The sequence below is a fragment of the Boleophthalmus pectinirostris genome, unplaced genomic scaffold (assembly GCF_026225935.1).
Source record: "Boleophthalmus pectinirostris isolate CB_2022bp ecotype Guang Dong unplaced genomic scaffold, ASM2622593v1 HiC_scaffold_17, whole genome shotgun sequence".
Lineage (NCBI taxonomy): Eukaryota > Metazoa > Chordata > Actinopteri > Gobiiformes > Gobiidae > Boleophthalmus > Boleophthalmus pectinirostris.
The window spans coordinates 3,989,530-4,001,131 of record NW_026571115.1 but is presented as its reverse complement, the minus strand read 5'-3'; the positions used below and the strand labels follow the sequence as shown (position 1 = coordinate 4,001,131).

Below are 11,602 nucleotides of genomic sequence, written 5' to 3'. Positions count from 1 at the left end.
TAGGTCCATAATGATTAAAAAAAATAAAAAAATAAAAAAAAACATAAAAATAGAACTGTGGCCATAGTGACTAACAATTGAAAACAAAAAAATTCTGTTATCAAAATGTCGCAAATAACAATAACCAGAAGCACATCTATTGCGAACGTACATTAGTTAGTAGGATGTCCATGGGTTTCAGAATGATAAATAATAAAGCCTGTTGCCATGGCGATTCACGATATAAAACGACGATTTAGTCAGACTATATCTTTTTAATCTTTTTTTCGTCTTCAAAATGGATCCTGAAACACATGACGTTAGTATGGCCATATATGAATTTCAAAATGTTACATCATTTAAAACAAAAATATGATATCGTTTTGAATGAAATGAATGAATCAAAAAATTATAGGCCGATATATTTGAAACCCACGATGAATTAGATCGAGTTTGTGAGCGTTCGTTATGATGCAGTAAAAACATGGCCGCCGGTGCTGGACGCTGGTTACTGTAATACCGGTTACCATGGCGACGACCGCTCTAGCTTTCTTTTCCCCGCTCGGCGCGCTCCTCCTCCGCGCGGCCGGGCCCTCCCCTCTCCGCGCCTCTCTCCGCTCCAAAGCTCCTCTCGCTCGCGTCTCCCTCAGAGCGAACCAGCCTGTCAGACCATCCAGGAGCACCGTCAACACCTCCTGCATCGGGGCCGGCGACGCTTCACGGTTCGCGGACACACTTTCACGGAGGAATTGGGTTTTTTGGGTGTTTTTTTTTTTTTTTTAACGTTTGGGTCCCTGAGTCTTTTGGCGAGCTTTCTTCACCGGTTGTCCTCGCTGACTTATGGAGAAAATGGCCAGACCTCTTCCTCTAAACCCCGGGTACCTGCCCCCGACCCACGGCGTGCTCAAATCGCTCCTGGAGAACCCGCTGAAGCTGCCTTTCCACCACGATGACGGTAAGTCCAACGTCCAGGCAGTGCTCGATTCGCTTCTGACACGCGGCTGATACGCACCTAATCCGCGCTGTCTCTCCACGCTATTTTTTTAATTAATTTATTTTTTTTTTTTTTTTATTCCATTACCAAAAAATGTTTTCTGCTTCAAAACTTACCTGTGGATAAATTTAGCGTATTTTTTATTTTAAATTAATTTTTGCTAAATAATGATCATAATCGCATTAGTTCGGGTTCAGTGATTGACAGATGACCGGACCCTGTTTGATTTTCATAATTTGACCGGAAATGCAAAAATTTTCATCCCCAAACGCGTTTTTTTGCACGTTTTGCGTTGCGTTTTAACTTGGACAATTGGTGCGTGTTTAATTGAAACGCTATAAACAGTTGTCGTAATATTTTCCCCCAATAGACGGCGCCATTTCTCGCTTTCGTTGTTGTTTTGACAGTTTGGGATTCTTACAGGTGGCTCATTCAGAAAAAAACGCGTTATTTTTAATTTGATTACGAGTGCTGCATGGTGAATAACAACGTATTTTTGTTGTATTTCTATTACGATACTGCATGGCTTTAAACAAAATAAATAAATTAAAATAAATACATGAAAAAAATGTACTACAAAATATATATTAGCGTTTTTATTTATATAAATTTTTTTCATATATTGATGAAAGTATAAGAACGCATTTTGCTTTGTTTTATGTGACTTTTATTGTAATAACAAAACAAACTCTGGCTGATTATTATGTGGTTTTAGTTGCATTTTTATAACTTTAAACAACTTAAATTCAGAAGCGTAATGTTTAATATGCATGTTTAAAAGTCTGCTGCATGATTTCGTTTTTGCTTTTGGATTCCGAGAGCTTGTTTTGAAGTGTAAATTTTAACCTGTGTTGTTTATCTTGTTGTGGTTTTTGATTTCCTTTCAAAGTTTCAATATTTCACAATATAAATGTGGCTCTGCTGGAAATAGATTGTTATTTACATGAGAAAAATAGATTTGAAACGTGTATTCTAATTTAAATAATGAATTTAAATGGATTAATTGATAAGAAAAATAAGTTGGCTCGTCAGCATTAGTTCTTTTATTATGTCATACACTGCAAAAATAGAAAAGTAGGCAAGGCAAGTTTATTTGTATAGCACATTTCGTACACAAAGAAAGAAAGAAAGAAAGAAAGACATTAAAATCGCAATACAAACAAATAAGAACATTAATAATCAACATAAAAAAGTTTTAAGTGTAATTTTAAGTATGTCTTAAATTGGAACAAGTTTTACTGCAACAAAATATAGAAAAAACACATTTATTACATTATTATTAAAGGAATTAGAAACTTACACCATTACAAATCAAAGCTTCTGATGATCCTGAAGCATTAAGTTAAAGCTGCACTGAGTAACTTTTCTGGTAGCCTGCTTGTCTCAACGTAAATACTGACTTGAACTGCTCAGAATGTCCCGCAGTGTCTTTAATCTAATAACATCTCTACGGAGACGAGGTCAGATCAGTGGACTGCGCTTAAACTAAGAACCCATGTTGTTTTTCGAGGTGTTTTTTGAGCTAAAGAAACATTTGATGCAACGCTGTGGAACATTCCCGGCAAAGCGTTCGCATCTCCATGGAGACGAGCCTCCTTGGAGCGCACCCTCCGCCGGTGAAGCTGCACGGTGCGTTTTCACGTTTTTGCAGTGTACGAGCGCGCATATGGGAGCGCAGACGTGCATCAGGGGTGTTATTGTGTACAGTGAGAGACCGAAAGTGACCTATATATTTGTCGATACGTTTTGGAGCGTCGAAACGTCCCCCGCCGCGTCACCACTGACCTAAAAAACGACATACAGGAACATGTGAGACCTGCACCAGATACAAGGCGAGAAATGGAATGTATTTACCTCTCATTATACTGCGTGTGGGACTTGTTTAGAGACAAACTCGTGTTAGGTTTGTGGTTTTGGAGTGCTGCTACTACCTGGTTTTAGTCCTGGTTAAGTCCTGAGTTAGACCTTGCTGAGTCCTTGTTTAGACCTGGTTTAGTCCAGATGTAGACCTGTCTGTGATTCAGTAAAGAAGTCTTGGTTAAATCTATAGAACACACTTGCACTCAGATGACTTGGTTTTAGTCCTGGTTTAGTTCTTGTTAAGTTCTGATTTAGTCCTTGTTCAGTTCTGAGTTAGACCTGGTTTAGTCCTTGTTTAGACCTGGTTGAGTCCTTGTTTAGTCCTTGTTTAGACCTGGTTGAGTCCTTGTTTAGTCCTTGTTTAGACCTGGTTGAGTCCTTGTTTAGTCCCTGTTTAGATCTGGTTTAGTCCAGATATAGACCTGTTTGTGATTCAGTAAAGAAGATTAATTGCATGGAACACACACTCAGATTATTTGGTTTTAGTCCTGGTTTAGTTCTCATAAAGTTCTGATTTAGTCCTTGGTCAGTCCCAAGTTAGACTTGGTTCAGTCCTTGTTTAGTCTTTATTTAGACCTGGTTGAGGCCTTGTTTAGACCTGGTTTAGTCCCGGTTCAGACCTGTTTGTGATTCAGTGAAGAAATCTTTACTGAACTAGATAAATCCATTGAACATGCTTTGATTTAGACTTTTGGACCTGGTTTTAATCCTGGTTTAGTTCTCGCAAAGTTCTGATTTAGTCCTTGTTCAGTCCTAAATTAGACTTGGTTCAGTCCTTGTTTAGTCCTTATTTAGACCTGGTTTAGTCCCGGTTCAGATCTGTTTGTGATTTAGTAAAGAAGACTTAGTTAAATTTTATGGAACACAGATCACTTAGATTGTTAGACCTGGTTTTAGTCTTGGTTTAGTTCTCATTAAGTTCTTATTTAGTCCTTGTTCAGTCCTGAGTTAGACCTGGTTGGGTCCTTGTTTAGACCTGGTTTAGTCCCAGTGTAGACCTGTTTACGACTTAGTCTTGATTAATTAGTTAAAACCATGGAACACACTTGCACTCAGATGACTTAGACTTAGACTGTTAGACCTGGTTTTAGTCCTGGTTTAGTTTACATAAAGTTATGATTTAGTCCTTCTTCAGTCCTGAGTTAGACCTGGTTGAGTCCTTGTTAGACCTGGTTTAGTCCCGGTCCAGACCTGAGTTGTGATTCAGTAAAGAAATCTTGGTTCAATCTAAGGAACACAACTGCACTCAGATGACTTAGTTTTAGTCTTGGTTTAGTTCTTGGTAAGTTCTGATTTAGTCTTTGTTCAGTTCTGGTTTAGATCTGGTTGAGTCCTTGTTTAGACCTGGTTTAGTACCTGTTCAGACCTGTTTGTGATTCAGTAAAATCTTTAAATCAATGGAACACGCTTTGACTTGGACTATTGAACCTGGTTTTAGTTCTGATTTGGTTCTTGTTAAGTTCTGATTTAATCCTTGTTCAGTCCTCAGTTAGATCTGGTTTAGTCCTTGTTTAGACCTGGTTTAGTCCCGGTTCAGGCCTGTTTCTGTATTCTTTTGATGTTGTCTTGGTTCAGTTGTGGTTAACTAGTCTCTTCTATGGAACACACTAGGGTTTAGACTCATTTAGACCTGGTTTAGTCCTGGTTTAGTACTACTAAGTTCTGATTTAGTCCTTGTTTAGAGTAGACCTGGTTTAGACCTGGTTTAGTCCTGGTTTAGTACTACTAAATTCTGATTTAGTCCTTGTTTAGAGTAGACCTGGTTTAGACCTGGTTTAGTTCCGGTTTATCTTGTACTGTTTTGGATATTGTAATTTGTCTTGGGTCAGTGATGGTTAATTTGTTTTCTTTATGAGTTTAGACCTGTTTGTAGTCCTGATCTAGTCCTGGTTTAGTCCTGGTTTAGACCTGGTTTAGTCCTGGTTTCGACTTGGTTTCCCTGTACACGTTTTTCCGTGGAACAGTGTGTGCATTCAAATGAGCTTCGTTTTGTTTAATATTTTGTTTAGATCAGGTTGAGTGGTCTTGGTTTAGTCCTTTAGACCTGCTGTAGTCTGACTTGAGTTCTAGTCTAGTCCTTGGTTTTTGACATAGTTAAGTCTTGGCTGAATCCTGGTTCGGACCTGATTTAGACCTGGTTTAGTCCTAGTCCTGGTTTCTTTTACGGAACACTGGACACTTGATTTTAGACCTATAAACTCCAGTCCAAGTCCAAGTCCCTTCCATTTTTGTTAAAAATAGACCTGCTTAGATCTGTTTTAGACTTACTTTAATCCTGGTTTGGTCTTGGTTCAGTTCTGGATTACTGATGATTTAATCCTGGTTTGGTCCTGGTTTAGTCTTGTTTTACTTGTAGTTTAGTCTTGGTTTAGTCCTTGTTTAGACCTGGTTTACTTATAGTTTTGTCTTGGTTTAATCCTGGTTTCATTCTGGGTTTGTCTTGGTTTAGTTGTGGTTTAGTTTTGGTTTAGTCTTGGTTTAATCCTGGTTTAGTCTTGGATTTGTCCTGATTTAGATCTGGTTTACTTATAGTTTAGTCTTGGTTGAGTACTCGTTGAGTCTTGGTTCTTGGTTTAGTCTTGGTTTTGATCTGGTTTAGTACTGGTTTTGTCCTGGTTTTGATCTGGTTCAGTCCTGGCTCAGTCCTGTTTTAGTCCTGTTTTAGTCCTGGTTCAGTCCTGGTTTGGTCCTGGTTCGGTCCTGGTTCAGTCCTGGTTTGGTCTTGGCTCAGTAGTCCGTCGTTTTTCCGTCGCTCTGGTCTCTTCTCTTCTTTTCTTTGGGAGCAGATTTGTGTGCTTCGTTTCATCTTGACCTCTTCTATATTTAGCCTGTGGTATGTGGAGCTGCTGGGGAAGCTGCCAGGACACAGGTTGCCGGTTCAATTCCCAAGACGCCGGGCTCATTCATAGAAACGCCTTCTGGATGTAAACAAACCCAGAGCCAAAGTCCCACCTCCCGCAGCAAAGGATCATGGGAAATGTGGTTTAGGGCCACATCTGATGTGTGTCTGCGGATTAAACAAAACAAAACAAAATATGTCCGAATGATTTTTGGATTCACTTGTACTGATTTGGTCCTGTTTGAGGCGAGTTCTGTTCTAATGTGTCTAGTCCTCTTATAGTCCCAGTCTGGTCCTGGTTTAGTCCTTTTATAGACCTGGTTTAGTCCTGGTTTAGTCCCGGTTTAGTCGTGGTTTAGTCTTGTTATAGTCCTGGTCTGATCCTGGTTTAGTCCTCGTTTAGACCCAGTCTAGTCCTGATTTAGTCCCGGTCTAGTCCTGGTCTAGTCTTCTTATAGTCCTGGTATAATCCCGGTTCAGTCCTGGTCTAGTGTTCTTATAGTCCCAGTCTGGTCCCGGTTTAGTCCTTTTCTAGTCCCGGTCTAGTCTGGTCTAGTCCTGGTCTAGTCCCGGTCTAGTCCCGGTCTAGTCCTGGTCTAGTCCTCTTAAGGTTCCGGTCTAGTCCCGGTCTAGTCCTGGTCTAGTCTTCTTATGGTTCCGGTCTAGTCCTGGTCTAGTCCTCTTATAGTCCTGGTCTGGTCCTGGTTTAGTCCTGGAATAGTCCTGGCTTAGTCTTTGTTTAGTCCAGGTTTAGTCCTGGTCTAGTCCTGGTCTAGTCCTGGTTTATTCCTGGTTTATTCCTGGTTAGTCCTGGCTTAGTCCTGGCTTAGTCCTGGTCTAGTCCTGGTCTAGTCTTGGTCTAGTCTTGGTCTAGTCTTGGTCTAGTCTTGGTCTAGTCTTGGTCTAGTCTTGGTCTAGTCTTGGTCTAGTCTTGGTCTAGTCTTGGTCTTAGTCTTGGTCTAGTCCTGGTCTAGTCTTGGTCTAGTCTTGGTCTAGTCTTGGTCTAGTCTTGGTTTAGTCTTGGTGTGAACACTCCTTTACGCTGCAGGTATCTGTGTTATTTAATGTTCTATAATAAATCTTCTTTTATGAACTCAACTCTGTGTAAATAAAAGACTTTTCTTTACATGTAAATCTCGCGTTGATGACACAATATTATTATAGATTTGTGAATATTACTCAAACAGAAACACGCAGCTTCACTGGAGAAGTAGAGAGCACGTTCTGCAGGCTCTTGCAAGTATTTCCAGTTCAAGTATTTAGTGATAATAATTTCAATAATTATATAACTTATGTAACTTCAATAATTGTATTTCCAAAACAGAAAAGAAGTTTGCAGTATCACCATTTGTTTTTATATCAATATTAGAAGTGAGTCCTGCATCGTGTCCCGTATCAAATCAAACAGACTCGAGTTATGGTCATCAGAAAATGGAGAGGGAGAATATGAACAAAAACAAAGTGAAAGTGAAAGCAAAAAGTTGAATTTGGTGTGAAAAGTTTGAAGTTTTCATGTAAAGAGCTCATATTATGCTATACATTTTCTGATCTAGTTTCTAATGTTTTCCTCGTCACAAACAGACCTGGAGTTCACATAAACCCTGCAGATTTAAGTTCTTCTCTCTGTTCTCCACACATCTTCACAAGAGCCATTTGGATCATTTCAATCCTGGAAATGCCAATCTCTACTGAACTAAATGTAAAAGAGGAGCTGTTAACCTGAAAACTACCACTTCATGACATCACAAGGTGGAACAGGAGTTTTTAGGCTAATCACTAGGGGTGTGCAAAAAATATTGAAATATCCATATATTGTATCATTAATGTGATGATACAGTATTGATATTGTGGGCTGCTGTATACAAGAAGTGGTTTAACAAAGACTTTTAGTATCACAGACATGATTTAGTCTTTGTTTTTTATTGAACTGTATCAAATTGATTTGAAATATATCGCACTGTATGGAGATAGGTATCGTATCATGGCCTATGTATCGAGATAGGTATCGTATCATGGCCTATGTATCGAGATAGGTATCGTATCATGGCCTATGTATGGAGATAGGTATCGTATCATGGCCTATGTATGGAGATAGGTATCGTATCATGGCCTATGTATGGAGATATATCGTATCGTGGCCTATGTATCGAGATAGGTATCGTATCGTGGCCTATGTATGGAGATAGGTATCGTATCATGGCATGTATCTATATGTATCGGATGTATAGGTATCGTATCGTGGCCTATGTATGGAGATAGGTATCGTATCATGGCCTATGTATGGAGATTGGTATCGTATCATGGCCTATGTATGGAGATATGTATGTGGCCATACCGGCTTGACAAAGCCTGATCCCATCAGACCTCAGAAGCTCAGCAGGGCCGGGTCTGGTTAGTACTTGGATGGGAGACACTGGGAAAATCAGGAGCCACAGGGGGGCGCCAGTGGCAAAAACTGTTGTTGTGTCCTTAGGCAAGACACTTCACCCACGTTGCCTAGTATGAAAGTGGTGTGTGTGTGTGAGTGATGGTGGTGGTCAGAGGGACTGATGGCGCCGATTGGCATGGCAGCCGCACTTCCGTTAGTCTGCCCCAGGGCAGCTGTGGCTACAACAGTAGTTTTACCATCACCTGGTCTGGAGAAAAAGAATGATGAATCTATAAATGCTCTGTAAAACGTCTTTGTGACATATGTCTGTGAAAAACACTATATAAATAAAGACTTACTATATGTATCGTATCGTGGCCTATATAACATAAAAACATAAGAATATAAGATTATGATGATTTGAAGTTGAACCAATACCGAAATAGTTTTGTTGATAATTTAAGATAAAATTGCTCCTCAAACTGATCCATCAATGATCGGCAAAATGGGCCAATCAGACCGATATGGAGACAAACATGTGAATGAAACAAAACACAACTCCAGGTTTGTTTATGAGGAGGAAATAGCATTCTAACATGACTTAAACCTCACAAGAATCAATTTTGTGTAGTAATCTGTAGGAGTGTAACAATATTCAAGTCTCACGATACGATATCGTCACAGTATGAACCTCACGGTACGATATTTATAGAGATGTAACTTTTTCCTCTTAAATGACTTGACAAAGAACTAATACTTAAAAGTGTTAGAACTGTTATTTCTTCTTGTAGTCTGCATTGAAATGGAGCAAAGGATCATGGTCTATGTAGTTCCCTCTGTGTTTTTTAGCTGTTGCTGCACCATAACTTTTAATTTAAACAAAGAGACCTGTGAGGCGATGTATTGTGATGGTCCATGATGCTGTTGTGAGAACTTTGACGATACGATATCACAATATTTTGGTTGTAATATGTGATCTTTAAACATATGTATTGTATTTTCTTCTGTGTTCAGGTTTTGGGAAGGACAAAGAGAAGGAGAAGAAGCTGGAGGATGAGAGCAACGTGGCCAGTCACCCTCAGTCCGCCTTCCTGGGCCCCACCCTCTGGGACAAGACCCTGCCGTACGACGGAGACAACTTCCAGCTGGAGTACATGGACCTGGAGGAGTTCCTGTCCGAGAACGGCATCCCGGCCAACACGGACCGGAGCGAGCAGACCGCCGCCGCGCCGCAGTCACAGGCCCCGCCCCCTCCGCCGCCGCACACGCCCCTCACCCCGCACGCCCCGCTCACCCCCACACCCCGCTCACCCCCCACGCCCCCCACACCCCCTCCGTGGTGGACCTGAGCAGCCGCGCCACCACCTCCGTGCACATGGGCGGCCAGACCTGCATCCACAGCCCCCCTCCAGGTAAGAGCCGCTGTCCGACCCACACTGTTGCACTGACACCACACTGGGGGGGTTGTACATGTACGTGTTCAGCAGTTACCATGGTGACACAAAGCACAGATAAGCAAACTCTGCCAGAAAAAAGTTTAAAAATAGTTTGAAACTCAAGAAAAACTAAACAAAATGAATTTAAAAAGCACATTTTGAGGAACCTATGATCAAACTGAGTGTTCATAGTCGTTTTTAGGAGTTTCATTTGACACAAAAAGGAGAGAGGGACTAACTGAAAAACTGTTAGACTACCTTATGACTGGAATGTTATTTGAGAGAGACTTGTTTAACAGCACAGATCAGGTAAATCAGTTTTTTTTTCCTGGTCAGATTGTGTTCAAATAAAGCTCTGGTTAAAGTGTAACAAACCTCACATAGAGCAGTGGTTACTAGGGATGCAATGATATTCGATATAACAGTGTTCGAACCGTTCGATACTGGTCTCACGATTCGATACACGTGTTCCATCGATAGGCACGTGTCCTTCCATGCGCGCTGTGTTGTCATTTATTTTAGTCCGAAAGGGAAACAGTTATCACAGCGTCCTCCTCAGATGAAACAAGAAAACAGCTCCGTGGAGACTTTTTTTTCCGCTTTTAGATGAGAGTTTTCAGGAAGAAATCTGCGTGCATACGGTGACGCAGAAGTGTGTGGAACTGGATTGGGTATGCATGCCAGACGACATGTTACCTGTGCACCTTATGTATGTGATGTAAATGTGTACGTGACCTGAGCAGATCTGACCAGAGTTTTGCGTCTTGGGCAGTGTAGACAGAAACGCTATGGCGGAACAGATTCAACTTTTCCATTCTGGAGGGTGGGTTCAGATTTTTTTCATTTTTAAGCCCCCAAAACGCCATCACCGTCTAAACCAGACATGTCAAACTCAGGCCCGGGGGCCAAATTTGACCTGCGTTATAATAATATTTGGCCCACAAGATCATATCAAATCTGTATTCGAGCTGCCTGCTGGCTACAGATAGACTATAGAGACATTATTTATTTAAAATATTGTTATTATTTTATATTATACTTGCTCTGGATTCAATGTTTAAGTAAAACTATTATTAAAAAAATATTTTAATAAGAAAAGGTTTAACATTACAGGTCTCGAAAGAAGAGAAAACATGCAGATGTTGTTGAAATTTTTCAATAAATATTTAGTTTGGCCCACGACTCATTCCCAGTTTTTAATTTTGGTGAATTTGAGTTTGACACTCCTGGTCTAAACGAAAGACACTTCCCATAAAATATTTAGTCGTTTTTACCCGCAAGTGTTCTCGTGTAAACAGGCCGTCACAGCTGAAATATTCAAACAGAGGAGGGTTTTATCTTTTACTCACTTTTAGTCATTTTATGTTGATAGACCCAGAAATGACAAAGATATTAAAAGTAGACTGACTATATTGTAAAATATAAAACAACCTGAGAAACTCTGGTCTTATTTTCACTGAAAACAAATTCACATATAAACTTTAACTTTACAGTAGTTGTACTGTAATGTATAGTCTGTAATGTTTCATTATCATATCAATATTTTTTTGTGTCTTAAAACGTACGAATCGAATCGATATCGTGACCCATGTATCGAGATACGTATCGAATCGTGGGAAAACTGTATCGTTGCGTCCCTAGTGCCTACAGTTATCAGCTCAAAAGTATCAGTACTCTCCAGTGTTTGATTTAAAGAGTGTTTGTGTATTTGACTTGTATGTGGTTTTAACTCTAACACATGACAGATTTCGATCACCATGTTACCTTTTATTGTGTTCAAAATGCAATATTCACTGAAAACAACATATTCAATTCTTAAGTCCCCCTTCCCTTTGCTCCCTATGCGAACTCACCCCCCTTCAGAGCACTATCACACACAACACAAAATCAGCGTGCATCTTGCTAATGAAACTACTGATCATCACATCAGGTTTGTGAAGCTGTAGTGCGTTGTTTTGCGTCCTGTTTTTTGTGTGTTTATGGAGAACTGTTGTGTTGGAGTAATCCTGTAACAATAATCAATAAATCAATTAATCATACGATAATTTTTAACGAGCTCAATAGCTTTTCTGGCTGCGATCATTTCTGTTTGCGTGCTTGTTTGTTTTCTTTGTCTCTTTCTCTAC

At 40.1% G+C, this 11,602-nt stretch overlaps 1 protein-coding gene across 1 annotated transcript in view; it reads left to right on the top strand.

Moving 5' to 3' along the window:
• Positions 1–613: 613 nt before the first annotated feature.
• hlfa (HLF transcription factor, PAR bZIP family member a) overlaps positions 614–11,602 on the top strand; it is a 37,937-nt gene continuing 26,948 nt past the window's right edge. Inside the window, exons 1-3 of the mRNA XM_055152416.1 lie at positions 614–934; positions 9,055–9,318; positions 9,351–9,452. Of these exons, the coding sequence (XP_055008391.1) occupies positions 820–934; positions 9,055–9,318; positions 9,351–9,452 (481 nt within the window). The 5' untranslated portion in view covers positions 614–819. The remainder of the gene's footprint in view (positions 935–9,054; positions 9,319–9,350; positions 9,453–11,602) is intronic.